The sequence below is a fragment of the Thamnophis elegans genome, chromosome 6 (genome assembly GCF_009769535.1).
Source record: "Thamnophis elegans isolate rThaEle1 chromosome 6, rThaEle1.pri, whole genome shotgun sequence".
In the NCBI taxonomy this organism is placed as follows: Eukaryota; Metazoa; Chordata; class Lepidosauria; order Squamata; family Colubridae; genus Thamnophis; species Thamnophis elegans.
The window spans coordinates 65,637,030-65,660,454 of NC_045546.1; the positions used below are offsets into that span (position 1 = coordinate 65,637,030).

A 23,425-nucleotide genomic window follows, 5' to 3' on the forward strand; every position below is an offset into this window, starting at 1 on the left:
GATCGTTGGAGGGAGAAAGGAAAGTTGGAGGGGGAGAAGAAGGGGTGTATGAAGGTGATAGGTTGGGTTTATGATGAGTTGTGTTTAGGTTGGGGTTTTTCTTTTCTTATTATCATATTATTATTATTGCAAATATTCAGTATATAAGTGAATGTACAAAATTGAAAATGAAAATGAATAAAACATTTAAACTCAAAAAAGAAAAAAAAAGAAAAAAAAAAGAATTTATAAAACGCAAGTTGACAAACATCACTCCCAGCAACCACAATTTAAAGTTGGGGATAAAATTTGTCTACCAAATATGTGAAATTGCAGTAGCCTTCTAGGAAGTTAGGACCAAAATTTTTAGATCCTTTTGAAATTATTAAGATAATTAACCCAGTAACAGCGAAACATAAACTCCCTTGTCTGTTAGGGAAAGTGCATCCGGTTTTCCCCAGAAGCTTGTTAAAGCCAGCTGCCAGTTCCTCTATCAGACCAGTAGATCGGGCTCCACCGAAACCTTTACTGATCATGAACATTACAAGGCTAAATGAATTTAAATTCCAGAATTTATAGAGGTCAATTGCAGTATTCAATTACATTGGAAAGGGTATCCTTTCTGATGTATTAAATACATTGAAAGCAACATAGGTAAAAAGCTGCAAGGCAAATGCTGACAGGTTGATAAAAAGTTTTCATGAGAGGAATCCTCATAAGCCAAAGGAGGTTCCTGGAGGTGGCAGGGGAGGTTAGAATTTAACTAATCTATTATGGTTATTTCTTTGAAGGAAGTTCTTTTTGCTTGAAGTGGGAAAGCCGGTCGACCCTGAAGATGACATATGCATAGCCATTTTTTATTGTCTATTCTTTTCTTAGTTTTTAGGTTCGCTGATAAAGGAATTTAGTATTACGTCAGGCTTGCCACTCTCTAACTGTTGAAAGGGATAAGGCTATAGAGATAAAGGGGGTCTAGGTGGCATTCTTTTCTGAGGGAACAGAGAAGATGCCTAAGGCTGGAAGAAGGTGGAGTTTGGAGACACCAGACTGATGGCCTGAGAATTGATTGGAGATTGTGATTCAGGTTGATGTTTCTGTCTTTTGTTTTTTATTGGGAGTAAATCCGAATCTGGGTCAGAGTCGGAATTACACCAAGTCTGCCAATTTGATACTTAATAAATTAATGTAAAATGGATGCTTAGGATTTTATTTCATTGAACATGTTACTTGGAAGCTTGACGAGGTGTCAAACTTGTGTCATCAGAGGGGCATCACGTGATGTATTGGGACTCCCCCCCCTTTCACTAAAGCAGGTGTGGTTAGAATGTGAAATATCCAGCCTGTGGGCCATGAGTTTGACAGTCCTGATCTATAGAATCCAATTAAGGATCAATAGTATGACATTACATATGCCTAAGGATGGATCTAAGCCAATCACACCAATGGAATAAAATGTTAAAATTGGATATACCCCGTCCCCCAGATTTGGGCATTTAATTCTTGTTCATATATGGTGCTGCTTCTGAGATAATTTGTACTGTGGCCTTGTCAAGGAAAGTGATATTTGGGGAAAGAATGCAATAAATCATAGTCAGGTTAACACTCTTAATTCAGACAAAACATACACTCTTTAAAATTATTTTTGCGCCACTGTTTGTATGATTTTGTTAGATCTGCATTTGAACAATATATTGTCATCTATAGTTTGGAAAAAAAACTCCGCAAGATGCATTCAAGAAAGGAGTATTGCTATTCCTCAAATAAATGTGGACAAGAAGGTATTCTCGGAAATAAAGATGCTTTTAAAGCATCTTTATTTATGTCAACTAGATCTACTAGGTCAGCTTCTTTTACATCTGGTTTAATGTAAATATTTTTTAAAATAAAACTTGGGTACAGGGCTGGGAAATGTCAAATGAAATGAAAATAGATGTCAGCAATAATAGTTTCCTTTGGCGTAAAGGAGAATATACACTCGAGGGGACGTGACGTCGCGGTGGAACGGTCGGACTTTCCTGGAGCCCAGGATCACTGCCAAATTCTGGTCACCTGGACAGTCCATTTGGACCTAAACTGTCCTGTAGAGACGGTGATAGGTAGGGGTACATCCTGTTGATCCCAGAGACACCCGCAAACTCTCTGGTGATCCAAAGAAAAGCCCCTTTTGCCAGCGACTAAGAGTCAGCCTCTCGGCTGTTGAAACTGTTGACTGCCCCAAATGTAAGTGCTGGAGAGAAGCATGTTGATTTGGTGAGAGTTTTAATTTTTTTTCCTTTGGAGGGAGAATACCCTAAAACTTGGAGATTTTACTTAAAGAAAGAAAGACTGATAAGAAAATAAGTGGTGGATGTAAGAAATAGTTAATTGAAGGTTTCCGGGGTTTTTTCCCCCCTTTTTAATGCCGGAAGCCTGACTGGACTCAAGAAGCAATTCGATTTTGACTTGGACTAGCTCTTTGTGCTTTTCTTCTTACTTATTTTGTTGGATTTTCTTTGGAATTATTATTACAATTAAGTTGGAACTGACCTAGAATCTTTTCCCTTTTTATTAATCATTTCCTTTTTTCTTAGAGAAAGTTAAAGGCAGAGTGTAACATTGTAACAAGGGTTGAGATTGAAACAAGTATCACTGCCACTTAGTGGTTTTGGAACTATTTAGTTAGATATGATAGTGAGAGGAACACAGCTGTTTCTTGGAAACTATCAGCAGCTGCAAAAATTACTCTGAAAGAATAAACTAAATCTTTCTTTTTAAAGGGGAAAGCTTAGAGTGACCTTGGAAAGGCTTTCGTCCAATAAAGACTTAGAACTTTTCCTTTTTTTCCTCCCTTTTGGTGGCAGTGTTTATCTTACCTTATTTTGGAAGCTGTGGTATCACTCTGTCTACATTTTCTGTTGATTTTTTTTCCTTTTTGTCAGAGTGCTTCAAGTGTGTTGGACTAAGGGAAATTTTAACAATTTTTTCTTTTTTTACCATCTTCTTCCCTTTCTTCTTTTCATAATCATTTACATAGAAGAGATCCAAGAATTTTTATTTTTAATCTTCCCTTTTTTTCCTTCCCTTCCTGATTTTTGGTTTTCCATATTATTGCATATTTTTTTCTTTTCCCTTCCTCTCTTTTTTCCTCTTGTTCTTCCTCATCTTCCACTTTCTGCCTCCTCACGGTTAAAAATCAAACACAAAAAATAAGATGAGTAGAAAAATAGCAACTGTTGGCTCCGCAACAACAACCCCCTCCTCTTCATCTGTAAGAGGGCAAAGATCAATACAGACGATGCTTCAACAGAGAAGGAAAAGGACAACGGTGTAACATTAGAGCAACTATGCAAGGAATACAAAAATTAGAAGCAAGAGGAGAGAATATTGAAAAGAGGAGAGAAAATATAGAACAAAAGACAAGCAAAACAGAAGAAAAAATTGAAAGGATTCAACAATGGATGATGAAATATGAAGACAGACTACTACAAAAAATTGAAGAAAGGGATAAAGAAAGAGAGAAGAAAATGGAGAATATTAAAGTAGATTGAAGTGGAAAAAGACAGCAGCAGAATACTGGGATGGGAAATGGATCGGCTAGAATTCTTTTTAAGATTCCAAAACATAGAAGAAGAAAAAGGTGAGGATTTGGCGCAAATAATATCAGAATTACTGAAAGATGTGTTAGAAATAACCCAAGAGAAGATGATTGATGGCATAGATGAGGTGTTTCGAGTCTACACAAGATATGCAGTGAGAAATAGACTCCCAAGGGAAGTCCATGTAAGATTTACTAAGAAAATAATTAAATTACAAATTCTACAGAAAATAAGAGATATAAAATTGGAATATAAGGGGAAGGAAGTTGTAGTGCTGAAACAAATCCCAAGAAGAGTGAGAGAGACGAGAAGAACATATCAATTCCTGACTAAGATTCTACTTAAGAAAGGTGTTAATTACAGATGGCTTATACCAGAAGGCTTAATATTTACATGGCAAAGACAAAGATACAGAATAGACACAACCAATAAGGCAGAAGCATTCTTCAATGAACATCTGAGAGGAAAGGCTAAGAAGGCTGAGAAGACCGGAAAAGAAGATCTATTGGTAGTCTTGCAAGAGGCATGTACAGTTGAGATCAAGAAATTTGAAGGTGCAGTAGGTGGGATTCAAATAGAGGAGGGAGCTACAGGTGGTATCGACATTAGAGAACGAGAATTGAGATCAACTAGCGCTATAAATCCTAATTATAAATTATAGATATGGAAGAAAAAATGGTCTCAATTAATATAAATGGACTTAACTCTGCAATTAAAAGAAAAATATTTCATAAATTAGAAAAAATAAAATTGGATATAATTTGTTTACAAGAAGTTCATATTCAAAAACAGCATTAACATTTATTGGTGCAACCAAAATTGGGGAAAATATTTACAGCATTGGCAAAGAGGAGGATCTTTTATGTTACAGATATAATTCCAGCAAAACAAATTTATACAGATGATGAGGGAAGAATCTTGATGGTGGAAATTATGGACAACTCAAAGAAAATACTTTTAATTGCAATATACACCCCCAACGACAAACAAGATGAATTTTACAGAAAAGTACATAGGAAAATAATTGAATTGGACTATACTGATATTTGCATGATGAGAGACTTTAATGGAATTGTAGATCAAAATCTGGACTATAAAACAGAAAAAACTACAAAGATAAATAGAAAACTGCTACCTAAAGCCTTTTTTTAAATGACAGATGAAATAAATCTTAAAGATGTTTGGAGATAAAGAAATCCTACAAAAAACAATATACTTTCTATTCAAATAGACATTTATCATGCTCCAGAATTGACATGATGTGGGCTACAATGGAACTGATTTGTGAGGTACAGGAACTTGAAATTGAAAGAAGTACTTGAGAAGATCACAATCCAATTATAATTAAATTGAAAGGACAAAGGAAGAGATCTAGATGGACATTAAATAATACGATATTAAAAGAGAAGGATTTTCTACAGAAAATGAAAAAAGAATTGGCTTTTTTCTTTAAAGAAAATAGAAAGGAAGATACATCGATGCAGAATCTCTGGGATACAATGAAGGCTTACACTAGAGGTCTGATAATAGACTATACAAGAAAGAGAAATATAAAGAAAAGACAACTTCTTAAACACTTAGAGAATGATTTTACAAGACCCTTGAAAAAGAGCTACAGAATTCTCCACAAAAAGGATATTAAAATAAAAATGGATATAAATAAGCACAAAATGGACTTATTGGAAAAAGAGGAATTAGCATAAAAAATTAGAGATGCTAAACAGAACTATTTTGAAAATGCTAATAAAACAGGCAGATGGTTGGCGTACAAATTGAAAAAAAGAGAATAAAAAAATATTGCAATTAAAAAATAATCAAGGGCAAATTTGCTATGGAATGGTAGAAAGAAGAACATTATACAAGATTACTATGATAAGCTGTATGAACAAGAGAATTTAGACGAGGGAGGAGTTAAACAATTCCTACAAGAAACCAACCTTCCCCAGATACTTAAAGAAATGGAAACAATATTAGAAAGTAGAATAACCCTGATGGAATTAACCGAAGCACTTAAAAAACAAAATAACAGCAAGGCTTCAGGCCCAGATGGGCTGCCTGCAGAATTTTATAAGACTTTTCAAGATTTGTTGTACATTCCACTACTGGAAGTTATGAATGATGTCAGAGAGTAAGATACCCAAATCATGGTCAGAGGCATATATTATGCTCCTACCCAAAGAGGCGGCTGATTTATTACAAATTAAGAATTATAGACCCATCTCCTTGCTGAATACAGACTATAAGTTATTTGCTTTGATACTAGCAGAAAGACTTAAAAATATTTTAAATGGGTTTATTCATCCCAATCAAAATGGGTTTTTACCAAAAAGACAAATTAAAGATAATATGAGAATAATTTTGAATACATTGGAGTATTATGAGGCACACCCTGAAAAACAAATGGCTTTGATCTTCTTAGATGCCCAGAAAGCATTTGACAACGTGACTTGGCGATTTATGTTCTTACAATTGGAACAGATGAATTTTGGCAAGAAATTTACACAAGCCATTCAAACCATATACCATAAACAAATAGCAAAGATAATGATAAATGGAGAATTGACGGATTCCATTGAAATAAAGAAAGATACGAGACAAGATTGCCCATTATCACCTTTACTTTTTGCCTTAACATTAGAAGTATTAAATAGAAAAATCAGAGAAGAAAAAGAAATAAAAGGAATGAAAATAAAAAAAGAAGAATATAAACTACAAGCATTTGCAGATTACTTGGTTTTTATTCTCGAGGATCCACATGAAACGGCACCTAAATTGATTGAGAGAATAGAGGAATATGTGAGTGTAGCTGGTTTGAAAATAAATAAAGACAAAACGAAAATGTTGACAAAGAAAATTGAGAGAAAAGGAAGAATTGGCAAAACATTGGAGATCCAAGTTACAAACAAGGTTAAATATTTAGGGATATACTTAACTGCAAGATGTAGCACTCTTAAAGAGAACAATTATTATAAACTTAAGCAACAGATTGTGTCTGATCTAATGAAATGGGAAAATTTACAATTATCAATGATAGGGAGAATTTCTACAATCAAAATGAACATTTTATCTAGAATTTTATATCTGTTCCAGACAATCCCAATTAGACTAGGGAAAAATTATTTTGATAAATTAAATAAAATAGTATTGAAGTTCATTTGGCAGGGGGGAAAAGCAAGAATAAAATAAAAGTCGTTACAAGATGCTAGAACAAGAGGAGGAATGTGCCTACCCAATTGGGAATTATATCACTGGGCAACTAGCTTGATGTGGGTTAAGGAGTGGATAACACTAAGGAATTCCAGACTATTGACTTTAGAAGGACATGACATATTGCTGGGATGGCATGCTTTTTTATGGTATAAAGGTACTAAAACACAGGGTTATTTTAGAAGACATTACTTAAGGGAGGCTTTGTTATTGAATTGGGAGAAGATTAAAAAGCAATATTACTTAAAAACACCAGTCTGGCTATCAACTATTGAAGTTTTTTCATATCAAATAATATACAAAAAGGAACAAACAGTTAGATATGGTGAAATTTTGAATGCATAGGGTAAACTCAAATCTATGCAAGAGCTGAAACAGGAAGGAATTGAAATGAACTAGTTTTCATATGTGCAAATACAATCTAGATATGACAAAGACTGTAAAATTGAAGGTTTTTATGATTAAAAAAACTGAGTTAGATAAAATCTTGACAGGTACTGATGAAAAAGTAATTAAAAAACTATATGAACATTTACTAGAGGTTAAACTAAAAGAAGAACAAGTTAAAGAACCTATGATAGCTTGGGGGGGGGAATTTTGGACATGGGATTGAATTAGAGAAATGGGAGAAATTGTGGTCCCAAAATTATAAAATGACAATGTCAACAGTTTATAAGGAAAAATTGTATAAGATGTTTTACAGGTGGAATCTACCCACAACGAGAATAGCAAGAATGTTCAAGAACAAATCAGAAAAATGTTGGAAATGTCATCAGACACTGGGATCATACTACCACATGTGGTGGACTTGCACAGAAACTAAAAAGTATTGGACTAAAATCCACATGTGGTTGGAGAAAATGACACAGAAAAGCATAGACCTTAAACCAGAGACTTTTTAAAATTGGATATTATACAAGATACATACAATAAAGACTTGAAATATTTGATCGTAAATATTTTAATGGCAGCCAGAATTGTATTTGCAAAAAATTGGAAAAATGAGAAAATACCAATGCAGGAGGAAGTTATTCGAAAAGCAATGGAATGTGCTGAAATGAGTAAATTGACATTTGAAATTAGAGAACAAGAAGAGGAACAATTTTATAAGATTTGTTTAATCAATGGATACAATTACCATAATTTTGAATTGTAATAATAAAATGTGATAGGAGATATTATAAAGACATATTACTTTTATATAGACTGTATAGATTTATAATAATGTAATGGAATATTGGTATATATATGAATTGAATATATAGATTGTATAGATTTATAACCAAGTAATGGATTATTGTTATATATATATATATATGAATGAAATATTTAGAATATTTTGTTTAAAATGAAGAAACAATAATTGTAGTTGAATATATAAGATACAATGATAAAGATGTATTTATATATATTGGATATATATTTTATGATTTTACATTTAACAGAAAGTAATGATACACAAATATAAAATGTTGGTGAACCTTTTTTTTAATATACTGCAAGAAATACCAGAAATATGGTATAGATGATACCATAAAGATATGTTATTATTAAATAGATTTACAATGATGTAACAGATAGATAGCATACATATGAATACAATCTTTAGAATATATGTTTAAAAGGAAGAAATTATAAGAGTAAACTGAATATATGCTTTATAATGATAATCAATGTATTAATATATATTTGGTTGATAACTGTTGATTTTATATGCAACTGAAAGCGGTGATGCACAAATGTTTGTGACCAAACGACATGCTAAATAGATATGTAATTGATGATATTTTTTATGTTATATGTATGTTTTTGTTTGTTTTAAAATATTTTTTTTAAAAAGCAGAATATACACTCAATCTTTCCTAAGGACTTTGTTGTTGGTCATTCATAAGCCCTGTTTTATTAGGAGAATACCAGAAAAATACTATTTAACATTCAATCAGATAATATTAACATTCAATCAGATAATATTTACCCCCTTGCACTGGGTTCCCAGTATGGTGCATATAATCCTGAAAATGCAGGAACAAAGTAGCAGCCATAAGATGTGCCTACTTCGGCAGCAAGTTTCTCTAAGATCAATACAAAACAGAAAACGTATCCTTAGCTTTCAATAGCCATTTGAAAACTAAGAATTGCAAAAGAAAATGCAAGTAATTTTGAGAATAAATAAGACTGTTGAGTGCATTAACCTATATAACAAACATAGAGCCAAGAAGCAGAAGTATAACTGTTATATATGCTATAATCTTCAACAAGTTGGTACTTTCTGGATATGCTGAACTACAATATACCTCCCACAGATCATTTATATCCATAAATAAAAACTTATGGTATGATTTGAATAAAAATAAATCCTACTGAGCTTTCTTTTTTTTTCAGGGAAATGGTGTAGAATTGCTGTTTTAATTAATTATAATTGAAACTCTGTATGATTATTATTCCTACTCTTACTAGCAATATTCACCATATAAATATTTCACTATTACATTTTCAGAAGAAATACAGGGTCCCTAATCCTAAAATTTGGGTACTTAGGGTTAATAATGGTATAGACATTGAGTACACAAATAAAATTCTTATCTACGTGAACATGTCTGAATGAAACACAGAACCTCTGAGTCCCTGTATTCTTACAGATTTACAATAAATTAGAAAGTTATACTCACCTACTTCTTCTGAAGATTTTGCAATACCAAGATTGTCCCTCAACCAACGAACAACAGCTCCTGCAATAGCAACAGAGCCCTAAAACAAAAAGGCAGACTAAAAATGTTTCATTTATTACTTCATGATTGCTCTTACTATATAGCATCCAAATATGTAATAAAATTAATTTAATATATATTTATTTCATTAAATGTATATGCTGCCCACGTCCTAGTCACAGATTTTTTGCAGCTCTTACAACTATTTTTAAAGCAGTCTTAAAGATCTTTTAATTCACAATTAAAATTTCATGGAAACAATGGAAACTCAGTCTAGTTCATATCTCTTTTTGACTTGCACACATAAAACAATCCTAAAATTACATGGAAGATTTGTACCCCTTCAAATACTGTATCTTCTCACTGAATCCATTTTACTGGTACTCAATTAGATTTTTATTTATATAAACTACTCAAAGTGGAATTTTTTTCTTAAGAGCCACATAAAATAATGTTGATATCAAAGATACTATAGCAACATGAGTTATAGTGTTTACCTATAAATAAGTGGCTCAGAGGTGGTATTCAGCCAGTTCTGACTGGTTCTAGCAAACCAATAGTGGAATTTTTTTAAAAAAGTTTTTTTTATTTTTTTCATTTACATAACAAATAACCACATGTATACTATTACATAACCAACATTATATTATATTGTTAAATGTTTAGATCAATTCGTCTTACCATCAACCCACCCAAAATGATTATGGCTCTTCTGCTTTCCATACACAGTATTTATACCCTATCCATTATTTTCTTCTCCCTCTCTCCTCCTCCTCCCTACCTCCTCTGCCGTCCTTCTCTGCTTCCCCTTCCTCTCTCCTTCTCCTTCTCTCCTTTCCACTCCTTCTTTCTCTCTTCTTTCCCCTCCTTCCCCTTTCTCCTATCTCTCTCTTCTTTCCTTACCTCTTTCCTCTACTCCGCACTCTTCATCTCATTTACTTGGTGTATTTCAGCCTCTGAGTGAGCTCCATTTTATGTTGATGGTATTTATACTTCCATTTCAATATACATCTTTAATTTTAACATATATCCTCCTCCTTTTTTTTTTTAAAGAAAAGTATACATATATAGTAATTATATTTTAACACACACCCCACCCCCCGGCCTATTTTTGGCTGGGATGTAGACCTGGTTACAATTCCCAGCTATTCTCATCATTATATTTATATAGTTATACATAATTTCAGGCCCCAAATTTGTAGTTCAGTCTTTATAATCTCAATAATTTTTTATTATAAGTATAGTTCATGTTCCCCCTCCATTTTTCCATATCTTGACTTAGCTTACCCTTAATCGTCTTTAAATAACAATCCTTACTGTTCAATGTTCATTACAATTCCATTAATCTACTACGTAGAGTAACAAGAGGTACACACCTCACTTTGTTCATCATCTTAAGAGTTCTATATGTGTCCATATTTCATATATTTTAACCTATACTTAATTGTCCTTCCCTTTTTCATATTCAATCAATTAACACTCTACTTTGTATTCTGCACATAACAGTTTCATATTTGTCCAAATTCCATATAGTTTAACCTTTATTTAATTATCTTTCCATTATCATATTCAGTCAGTTAGCAACAGTTTAATTATCATATATAGGAGTAAACCACATATCTCAGCTTTATATTTCCTATATAACAATTTCTAATTACCTGATTTTTTCCTAGTTTTTGTCCCACTTCTCTATTCCTGTCTTCTCCCTTTTCTTTGTTTTGACATGTCCACCCCCTTCAATTTTCCCTAAGCCACTGTCAAACCCAGTGAAATCTTTTGTATTTCCCTTTGTTGGGGTGTAACCCCCCTCTTCAGTTTTCCCTGTGCCACTGTCAAACTCAATGAGATCTTTTATCTGCTTTTTATTTCCTTTTGTTGGGACACATCCCCCTTTTACATTTTTTTTGGAGTTTTTTGTCTGCTTTTTGTTCCCCTCCAATTCTACCCCTTCATTGCCTTGCTCCCCTTCTTCTTTGAATTCTTCTTTAGATATCTGCTTCTCTGGATTCAGAATTCTATTTAGACTTGATATTAATGATTTATGCATATTTTTTATAATTTCATATAGTTCTTCAAATTCCCAGTTTTCAATTTTCCCTATACCACTGTCAAACCTAATGAAGTTTTTTGTCTGTTTTTTATATTCCACCATTTCTACCAGTTCATTATCCCCCACCTTCTTCCTTCACTTCCTCAATATCTAACTTCAAAAATCTATTTAGACTTGATTTTAATGATTTATGCATATTTTTTATAATTTCATGTAGTTCTTCAAATTCCCACCTTTCCATAATGTCCAGTTCCAAAATTACAATTAGTTAACAGTTCTTATTTCAGAGTTCTGGTTTTAAATTTAGCTAGTTCAGCTAATGTGAAGAGGAAGAAGAGAGGGAGCCATCTAGATCCTTTGTTCTCCCTCTGTCAAAAAACTCCACATTTTCCCAGCTCTTGATTTTATTTTATTTTTCCCCCTTGTTACTTTCCACCTCTTGTTGGTGAGAGTTGCTTAAAATATATTAATTAGAATGAACTTGAACACAGCAAGTCTCCTTGGTATGTTTCTCTTTGCCTCCTGCTTTTTCCAAATTCTGATTTATGACAATTGGTTAATTAAACCTTCCTGCTTGAGGTTTCAAATTCCATTCCTTGCATAGACAAGATTAGGTTATAAGTGAAAAATAATGTTTTTTTCTTGATTTTTCCCCCTTGTTACATTCCACCCCTCATTAGAGTTGCTTAAGATATGTTAGTTAGAAGAAACTCAAGCGAAGCCTCTTTATCTTTTTTAAAAACACAGTCTTTTCAAATCTAAATTCCAAGTTTGTGTTTGAATGGGTTTGTCTCTTCTCTGCTTTCTCCTTTCTGCCTCCAAGTTGTTTAAGGCAAGTAGTTCTTTTGGGGCTCATGATTTAACCCTCGATTTTTCCCTTCTTTCTTTCTGCCAAAATCCTAATCTGTCCATTGATATTATTTATACTCTCAAAATTCTTTACCTTTTCCAAATTCTGATTTATGTTTGTTGGTTAATTAAATTTTCTTAAAAAGGCTTTTCATCCCATCTCCTACACGTTCCTGCTGAATGCTTTGACCAGAAGTCAGCAGCTTTTTGTGCAGCCATGTTGCCATGCTGCCTCCCTCGACACCGATTCAGAGGACAAATCTCTGACCTACGAGGGACCTGTTGCACTCCCTCTTGGTCTGATGAGACGCTGGCCCTTCTCCCCCCCCCCAAGAGAGGTTCTGATCCAAAAGGATCTTGGCATTGGTGTTTCAGACAGAGTTCATGAGAGGCTCTTCGGAGCCCACATCTCCTCCGTCTGTCTTGCTGAGGAACTTCCAATCTCTCTCCAGTAGGGGAAATTTTGAGTAATTATAAGAACCGACAAATACACCTCTGGCTGGCTCTGCCCCCATCTATTTGTTACCTCCCAACTGATTGGCATCCCAGCTGATCAGCTGGGTCATCTTCTGTTGCCCTGCACAGGAGAATGGAGCTGGAAAGTAGGTTAGAGGGGTGGGGTGGGAATGGGGATTTTACAGTATCTGTTAAGTTGGGGGTGAATGAAGAGGCAGGACTCCAAAGTAACTACAGCTCTTTATTTTGTGATTGGAAAAACCCTCTGTCAGCTGGCTGACAGCACCCTCTTTCAAAGGGCTCTGTCAGGTAGCCTGTATGTAATGGCTCCTCTCCTAACTTAAGAAAGTAAAGACTCTTGAAATGGATTATTTCAAAAGGAACCTTTAATTAAGCAGAATGGAAACTATTAGAGGCAAAGCAGCATCTGAAACTCTTTAGGCAATGCAAGTGAGATTAAACTGATAATGACCCCTCCCCTTTGTCAGAATGCAGATTCTGGCCAATACACAAGTGTGAAGATGTTTCCTTAACTCTTCTTCCCTGAGAGCCAATAAAACACATGTTTCCATGGCTATCACTAGTTAGACATTAAAGTAAGATATCCCACTTGGCCATCATAAACATCCCTCCAGAGGTGCTGGGACCTCCAGCCTTCCGGTGACAGGAAACCAGTTGTAAATCTCAGTTGTTACAGGTATTGCTAGTAATTTAACTCCAAGGCCCCCCTCCTCCCAATTGAATGGCAGTATCACGTAAGGGATCTGACAAGCCTGGCCATTGACAGTGCTTTACTTTTTCTGCCGCTCAAATGGAACAATAAGCAGCATCTTACCCAGATCAGGAGGAAACAGTACTGCTTGAATTTACATATTTAACATCCCTCCCCTCCTGAATGGTATTTCACCCAATCAGTGACAGCTTATAGTACGTAGTCATGCAGGTAGGTGGGGCATTGGTGGGTGCGATTTGCGCCTTGACCTGCAAAGTTCAGTTGGACAAGCAGTGGCAGCCTGGCCAGTCAGGCCTGCCACTGCTCCAGAGTCAGTGGAACTTTTCCTGAGGCATGGCTGACTCCACCCGGCCTACCTCTTCATGAGATCCTCGCAGGACCCCCAGACCTTCAGGTGAGTGTACGCGTGTTTTGTTTGGATTTGAGTATAAGATATTTGTTTTGTTAGTGACTGAGGGCTGTTTTAGCAGAGCACTCTTACGTTTCTACGGGTGTATTGGAAGCTCTTTGGATTGGAGTTTCTTCTGTTTACCTTAGGCTAGAATTTCCTATTTGGGCCCGGAGTTGGTTTATGTGCCTCCTCCAGGTTTTTTCATTTTCTAGTTCGACTTGGTAGGATCTTGGACCAGTAATAGCAACCACCTTAGCCTGCACCCAGGTTGGTTCCCTGGGATATTTGTGGGCATAGACTAGGTCTCCTATGCTAAATGACAGGGTTTGACTTATTGAATCTATGGGTGCCTCAGCATTATAATTTGGGTGTAGCCTACTAACTGTGACATCAGTTTACGCCCCATTAATAATTCTGTCAGGCTCCAGGAGTCGACAGGAAGTTCTTCAGCTGGACAGACGTGGGAGATGTGAGCTCTGAAGTGTCTCACATAAACCCTGTCTGACAATCCATATTCGGGGGTTCTTTTTTGAACTAGAAACTCCCCCGGGAGGAGGGGCGAACAGGGCAGCATCTCATCAGACCCAGAGGGAGGCAACAGGTCCCTCGCAGGTTGGAGATTTGTCCTATGAATCGGAGTCAGGGTGGCAGTCTATAACAGGCTGACAAGATGCTGGCTTCCAGTCAGAGCAAAGAACAGAAGGATGTGGAAGAGATTAAAGACCAGTAAGAAAATTTATCTAAGCCACAACTATAAATCAAACCTGGAAAAGGCAAAGAAATTTTGAGAACATAAATAATATTGATGGTCAGATCAGGATTTTTTTCAAGAAGAAAGAAAGAAAAGGAAAATGGGAGGGTTGAAATACCAGTCCCCCCCCAAAAAAGCTATTTGTTTGAAACAATTTTGGACAGAAAGGAGAAAGCAGAGAAGTGACAAACACACTCAAACATAAACTGTACATTTGATTTTGGATTTGAAATAGAAACCAAACATTCTGAAGGATTTACTTTGTTTTGAATTTCTTCCAAATAATATATCTTAAGCAAATCCAAAAATCACTTTGTCTCACTGATAACTGATAACCTAACCTTGACTATGCAGGAAGTTTTAATTAACCAACTGCCATAAATCAGTATTTGGAAAAGCAGGAGGCAAAGAGAAATACTCAAATCTGGTTGTTTCCATGTTTGTTCCAAGTGATATATTTTGAGCAGCTATAATCGACTGGACCAAGAACTGGGACATACGAACAATTTTTTTTTAATTTATTCTTTTTTTCCCTCTCAGCAAAAGATTAAAATGGCCACAGCTTCTGTTCCAGTTTCACAATAGTTGAATTAAATTTAAGGTGGACCAGAATTTTGAAATAAGACTTGTATAATTGCAATTTTGGAACTGGACATTAAGGAAGAACAAAAGACATCATTCTTCCCCACAGCAACTGAAGTAGATAAATTTAAGGTGGAACAGAATTCTGAAATAAGAACTGTATAATTAACTGTAACTTTGGAACTGGACACCATGGAAAACTGGGAATTTGAAAAACTATGTGAAATTATAAAAAATATGCATAAATCATTAATATCAAGTCTAAATAGAATTCTGAATCCAGAGAAGCAGATATCTAAAGAAGAATTCAAAGAAGAAGGGGAGCAAAACAATGAAGGGGTAGAATTGGAGGGAAACAAAAAGCAGACAAAAAACTCCAAAAAAATTGTAAAAGGGGGAGGTGTCACAACAAAAGGGAATAAAAAGCAGACAAAAGTGGTTTTGGACGTTGTTAGTGGCATAAGGAAAATTGAAGTAGGAGATTAAAAGAGAAATATAAAATATCCTTTTGATGGTGACCTGGGAAAAATTGAAGAGAGTGGATGTGTCAAAATAAAGAAAAGGGAAAAGACAGGAACAGAGAAGTGGGACAAAAGACTTACTAGGAAAAAATCAGACAACTAGAAACTGTCATATGGGAAAACATAAAATTAAGATAAGGGCTTTATCCCTAAATATGACAATAAAATGGAGGTGCTAACAGGTTGAATATGATAATGGAATGATAGCTAAATAAAGGTTAAAATATATGGAATATGGATAAATATGAAACTGATATGGGAGATGGTAAAGCAGAGGTTTGTGATCCTCTTTCATACATAATTAAATTGAGTTGCGAATTGATTGAATATGATAATAGAAGGACAACTAAGCATGGGTTAAAATATATGAAATATGGACATATATAGAACTTTTAAGATGATGAATAAAATGAGAAGGCTACCACTTGTTATTTTATATAATAGATTAAGGGAATTGTAATGAACAATGAACAGCGAGGATTATCATTTACAGATAATTAAATCCAAGATATGGAAAAATGGAAAGGGAACATGAAATATACCTACAATGGGAAATACACAGAGGCACTAGAGTCTCAACAGTATGCACACGAACTTCGGGGCTCCTGAGGAGTGGCAATATCCTACCACTCTGGGAGGCTTGTTTTAAGCCTGGAACTGTCTTGGACGGACAGTGAGGAATGAGAGCATGGACAGAGGTGACGGGGGCGCAAACTCCCTCAAATGTCTGCAATGGCTTTCGATCCAAATTGGAAGGAAGACAGCCACTGCAAGTTGTCAAAAGTTGAGGCGGCAAAAAAAAGAGAGGAAGAAAACGGCCTGAAGTGCCTGGGGCACACTGTATTCAAGAGTTTGTTTGTTTCTTTTTTCTCCCTGATTGACTGACTGAGACTAAAGAGAGAAGGCAAAAGGGGTGGTGGTGGATTACCCCTCCAGGAAGTAGTGGCGGAGAAGTGAACGCCCATATAAATAAAGAATTCAGCAAATAGTTTTGGGAGGATGGTCTGGAGAAACGGGGAGCAGTCTGCATAGAGTTGATTGCCAGTAAAAAATTTAAATTTTGAGATTGATATTTGAAGAACTGATCTCTGAGATTGCTCTTGGAACCTTTTTTCTTTTCTTTTCTTCCTAACTACTCTTTTAAGAAACAACAGTGCCATCTAGTGGCAACAGGGAGAGAGAGAAAAAAATACATTAACACATGTTTTGACAGGCAGATTGATGATAAGAACTATTACATAAGATAAAACACCAGCTGTGTTTACAATTGTGGTCATTTTTAAAATTACTTTTGCACTCTTTGCTCTCTTAGTAGGAATTGGGGGGGGGGGTTGTTGGTTGTTCTTGTTTATTTTTTTATCTTTCTACTGTAATTGGATTAAGGTAACAAGATCCCGAAGCTTGGAGGAAATAAGGGGGATTAAAGTCATTTTTATTTTAAAATTGTGTTTAATTTTTTTGTTTTTGCCCTTTTTTGTTGGAATTTGGTCTTTTTTTCTCCCCTTCTTTTTTTTCTTTTTACTTTACTACTACAATTGGATTAAGGTAACAAGAAGCTGAAGCTTGGCCCACCAGAATTGGTGAGGCGATTGTCAAAATTTGGATCCCCCCCTTCTTTTCTCTTTTTTAATATTTGGATTATAAAAAATAAATCAACAAGATAAAGAAGATAACAGCATACTTCTCATTGACAGCAACAACCTCCAGCTCTACAATACAAAAATCATCAAATACAACAACACAACAAGATAAAGCTGGTATGGAATTAAAGAGCATGTTACAGGATATGCACAAAGACCTCAAAGAAAGAATGGACAAAGTGGATGAAGAACTGAAAGAAGTTAAAGAGATAATGGGGAAAAATGAGCAGAGACTGCAGAAAGTAGAAGAAAAGGTGGAAATTACAGAGAAGAAAATGGAGGAGATGGATTATAGACTGACAACAATAGATAAGAAGCAAGAAAAAATAAATATTCTGTCGGAAATGGACAAGGCTGATTTTTATTTAAGATTCCAAAATATCGAAGTGGAAAAGGAAGAGAAAAAATCGCCAACATATTGGTGGACAGACTGGAAGAATCCAAGGAAAGTTGCTAAGCGGGATTTATGAAATTTACAGGGTCTATACAAGATACACACAGGAAATGAATTACCCAGAGAGGTACACATAAGATTCACTAAGAAAACACTGAGAACAGAGATCCTGCAAGCTGCAGGGAATACTATAATAAAATACAAATCTAAAGAAATAATAGTCCTAAATAAGTGCCAAGAAAAGTGAGAGATTTAAGGAGAGAATATCAATTTCTGACCAAATGCTTAATCAAAAAAAGGAATCAACTTCAGATGGTTAATGCCAGAAGGGATACTAGTAATTTGGCAGAAACAAAGACATAGGTTGGATACAGTAGAGAAAGGAGAGTTATTTTATGAAAAACACTTTGGACCACAAGAAGAAGAGAGATGGAGAGAGGAAAGAGGAACAAAACTACAAGAAGAGAAGGAGAAAGAACAGAGAGAACTAGCTAAAGAACAAGAAGGGCGTTAAGAGGAGGAGCAAGAACTAGAGATGAAAGAACAAATGGAGGTGAGAGTAACTAGATCAACTAAATTGACAAAAAATGACATTGAAGAAATAAAGAAATAAAAATAATCTCATTAAACATAAATGGACTAAATTCGAGCATAAAGAGGACATTTAATAAATTAGAGAAACTGAAATTAGATATAATATGCCTGCAAGAAGTACATATTAAAAAACAACACAAAAATATTTGGATTTTCTGAAATTGGGGAAGCTGTATATGACACTTGCCGATCAAAGCCAAAGAGGTGTGGCAGTGTATATTAAAAAGACAATATAATCAAAATAAATATTTGAAGACAAAGAAGGAAGAATATTGATAGTGGAAATAATGATGAATAATAAAAAATATGGATGGTGGCGATATATGCGCCAAATGACAAGAAGAATTTTATGGAAAACTCCACAAAAGATAATAGAATATGAAGAAATATGCATATTAGGATACCTTAATGCCAGAGTAAATAATGAGCTGCATCATAAAAACTGCAAAGTTGAACAAGAAGTTAAGGAGAACACTGCCTAAAACATTCTTTACAATGATGGAAGAATTAAGCGCACAAGATGTATGGAGAAGAAGACACTTGAGAGAAAAACAAAGTACATTTTACTCAAACAGACATAGGTCGTGGTCAAGAATAGACATGATTTGGGCAACAACAGATCTAATTGCTAAAACACAAAAGATTGATATAGAAACAAGTATATGGGCAAACCACAACCCAATAATAATGACATGGAAAGGTCAGAGGAGAAAAATGAAATAGACATTAAATCAAAATCTATTAAATGAAAAAGAATTTCAGCAATATATGGAAAAATAATTGAACTTTTTTTTAAAAAAGAGAAGGAGGACACATCCTTACAGAATGTGTGGAATACCAGCAAGACATACACTAGAGGACTAGTAATGACTTATTTAGGAAAAAGAAACAAACAAAACAGACGAATACAAAAGAAGATAAAGGAGGAACACAGGGGACTGGCAATAGAACTACAAAGAAACCCACAAAATACTAAAATTAAAAATTTGATGGACCTAGAAAAACACAAACTGAAGTTAATGGAAAATGAAGAAGTGGCAAATAAAGTAAAAGTCACAAGACAAAACTTCTTTGAAAATACAAATAAACCAGGACAATGGTTGGAGTACAAAATGAAAAAAGAGAAAGAAAAAAAATCATAAATCAATTATCAGACCAAGAAGGGAATATTTATTATCAAAAGGAGGAAAAAGAAAAAATAGTAGAAAAATATTATAAGGAATTATACCAGCAAGACACAACGGCAGAAGAAAAGATAAAACAGTATTTAGAGAATGCGGAAATACTTAAGATTCCAGAAAATTTTTAAAAGGCACTAGAAGAGAGAATAACAATGATGGAAGTAACAGAAGCAATAAAAAGACAAAAAAGAGGAAAACACCAGGTCCAGATGGATTACCAGTGGAATACTACAAAACACTACAAGATTTACTAAGCAACATCATGTTAGAAGTATTTAATTAACTGTTACTGAAAGCAAAAATACCGTATTCTTGGTTGGAGGCTTATATAACTCTTATCCCAAAAGAAGAAACAGACTTGCAACAAATAAAGAACTATAGAACAATTTCTTTATTAAACATGGATTATAAAATCTTTGCATCGATAATGGCGGAAAGACTTAAAAGATTGTTAAATGAATTTATACACTCAGATCAAAATGTTTTTTTTTTACCCAAGAGACAAATTAGAGATAATATGTGAATTATATTGAATGCATTCGAATATTATGAAGCACATCCTGGGAAACAAATGGCATTGTTATTTTTGGATGCGCAGAAAGCTTTTGCTAATGTAAATTGGCAATTTATGATAATGCAACTGCAAATGATGGATTTTGGGGAGGAATTCATAAATATGGTTAAAACCATCTATAAGGAACAACAGGCTAAAGTAATAGTAAATGAAGAGATGACAGGAAAAGTGCCAATTAGAAAAGGGACTAGACAAGCGTGTCAGCTATCTCCACTATTATTTATATTGACATTAGAAGCTTTGAACAGAAAGATAAGGCAAGATAAAGATATAAAATGAATGAAAGTTAAAAAAGAAGAATATAAATTGCAAGCATTTGCAGATGACTTGGAATTCATTATTGAAGATCCAATAGAAACAGGTCCAAAACTACTAGAACAAATAGAAGAGTATGGAGGAGTGGCAGAATTGAAAATTAATAAAGATAAAACAAAAAAATTAGTTAAAAACATAACAGAAAAACAGAAAAGAAAAAAATGGAGAAATTAGATATTCAAATAGTAAAAAAAGGGAAATATTCAGGGATACAGCTGACTTCGAGATGCGTAACTATTAAGGAAGATAATTATTATAAATTAAGAAATCAAATTGAAATGGATATAGAGAAATGGAAAAACCTATAGCTATCACTAATGGGAAGAACAGCGCTAATTAAGATAAATATACTACCAAGAATATTATTTTTATTTCAATCAATACCAATAAAACTGAAAAAAGAGTACTTTGAAAAATTAAATAAAATAATAGGAAAATATATTTGGCAAGGAAAGAAAGCGAGAATTAATCTAAGAATGTTACAAGATTCAAGGATTAGAGGTGGATTTGGTGTACCGAATTGGAAATTATACTATCAAGCAGCAGCTTTAACGTGGATAAAAGAATGGATATTATTAAGAAATGCAATATTATTAGCCTTGGAGGGACACAATATGCAATTGGGTTGGCATGCATTTTTGTGGTATGGGAAAAATAGAATACATGGTTATTTTCAGATATGCTATGTAAGAAATGGTTTATACGCAGTTGGGAAAAAGTAAAAGAAAAGCACTATATGGAAGTACCAATGTGGCTTTCAACAATAGAAGCTTTGACACATCCGAATACTAGTAGTACGAAAAAGGTTATTAGGTACGAAGATATACTAACAGCACAGAGACAACTAAAACAAAAGAAAGAATTAGAAGAACAAGGGATTAATATAGGGTGGTTTAAACAAATGCAAATACAAACAATATGAGAAAGATGTTAAAGAGTACGGTTTTAATATGGAAGATTCAGAATTAGATAGGAGACTCATGGGAACGGATGAAAAAATGATTAAAAAACTGTATAGTTATTTACTTAGAATAAATTTAGAAGAAGTTGTTAAAGAAACAATGATAAGATGGGCAAAAAACTTTGGATATACAATAGAACTAGAAAAATGGCAACAACTATGGGAAAGGAACTATAAACTGACAATGGCGAGAGCACACAAAGAGAATTTATATAAAATGTTTTATAGGTGGCACATGACACCGGAAAGATTAGCAAAAATGTTTAAGTATAAATCAGCTAAAATATTGGAAATGTCACCAATTACCAGGAACATATCATATGTGGTGGACGTGCAGGGACGCAAAAAGCTATTGGATTAAAATACAAACATGGTTAGAGAAAATGATACATTAGCCCATAGAGTTTAAGCCAGAGATATTCTTATTGGGTATTCTACCAGAGAAATATAGTAAAGAAGATTCATATTTGATTGTACAAATAATAACAGCAGCTAGAATTGTATTTGCACAAAATTGAAAAGCACACAAAATCCCAACGTAATAACGAAGATATTAGATCGTGCAGAAATGAACAGGTTGACATTGAGAATAAAGGACAAAGAGGAATCAGTGTACCACAGGACATGGGGCGATTTTATGATAGGCTTGAAAAAAAGATACAAATAGAAAAAGAAAGGAACAAAGCATAAAACAAATAACTCAGATGACACATTATTAAATCAGGGGAAGGGGAAATAAAAACATATGAAAATGTAAATATACAGGCGGAAAAATGATATCAATTGACAAATGTTAAATAGCAATTATAAGAATGTATATTTAAGAATGAATTTGAAAGGAAAAATAAAAAACTCTTTTATGGGGAACTATTGAGATCTAATCTAAGATATGGAAAAATGGAGAGGGAACATGAAATGTATCTATAATGGGAAACTATTGAAATTTAAAGACAGAACCATAAATTGGGGGCATGTAAGGATGTATGATTATATAAAGATAACGAGAATAGCTGGGAATTGTAACAAGGTCTACATCTCGGCCAAAACTAGGCTGGGGATGGGGGAATTAAAAGCACAATGATTATATATGTATACTTTTTTGTTCTTTTTTTTTAAAGGGAGAATAAATGTTAAAACTAAATATATATATATTGAAAAGGAAATACCATCAACATAAAATGGAGCTTGCTCAGAAGCTGAAATACACCAAGTAAAGGAAATGAAGAGTGGGAAGTAGAGGAGAGAGGTAAGGGAAGAAAAGTGGGATAGGAGAGAGGGCAGGAGGGGGAGGGGAGGAGAGAGAGGAGGAGTGGAAAGGGGAGAGAGGAAGGGAAAGTAGGGAAGGGAAGGATGACAGAGGGAAGAAAGGAGGTAGGGAGGGGGAGGAGAGAGGGAGAAGAAAGGGATGGATAAGGTACAAATATGGTGTATGGAGAGCAGAAGAGCCAATAATTGTTTTTGGGAGTTGATGGTAAGATGAATTGATGTAAACATTTAATATTACAATATGATGCTGGCTATGTAATAGTATACATGTGATTATATGTTATGAAAATGAAAAAACAATAAACTTTTTGGGAAAAAAATATTCTGCCTGGCTCCGGTTCATGGTTGCACTAGGGGTTATGTGTTGTGCTAGCAGGAATTGATCTATTTTGGCTTGCCGGTTTCCAGGGCCCATCCTAGCTAAAGTTTCTTTTGTGGACTACACCATTCGTTCCACTTGACCATTACTAGATGGATTGAAAGGTGCAACCTGGACATGTTGGATTCCCTCTCTGCTAGGAATGATTCAAATTGTTTTGCAGTGAATTGTGCCCAATTGTTGGATACCAGGATGTCTGGTAGCCCATGGGTGGCGAAAACTCCCCTTAATGCCCTGATTGTTGCTTCGGTTGTTGTTGTGGTAATTAAGATTACTTCAAGCCATTTCGGGTATGCATCTACAATAATGTCTGTCCCTT

The 23,425-nt window shown here is 34.4% G+C and overlaps 1 protein-coding gene across 5 annotated transcripts in view; it reads right to left on the reverse strand.

Moving 5' to 3' along the window:
* Positions 1 to 23,425, reverse strand: part of GK (glycerol kinase) — a 112,323-nt gene that overhangs the window by 24,417 nt on the left and 64,481 nt on the right. For all 5 annotated transcript variants that reach the window (XM_032219567.1, XM_032219568.1, XM_032219572.1 and 2 more), the window contains 2 exons: positions 9,431 to 9,509; positions 8,737 to 8,833 (listed from right to left, as the gene is read on the reverse strand). In XM_032219567.1, the coding sequence (XP_032075458.1) occupies positions 8,737 to 8,833; positions 9,431 to 9,509 (176 nt within the window). The remainder of the gene's footprint in view (positions 1 to 8,736; positions 8,834 to 9,430; positions 9,510 to 23,425) is intronic.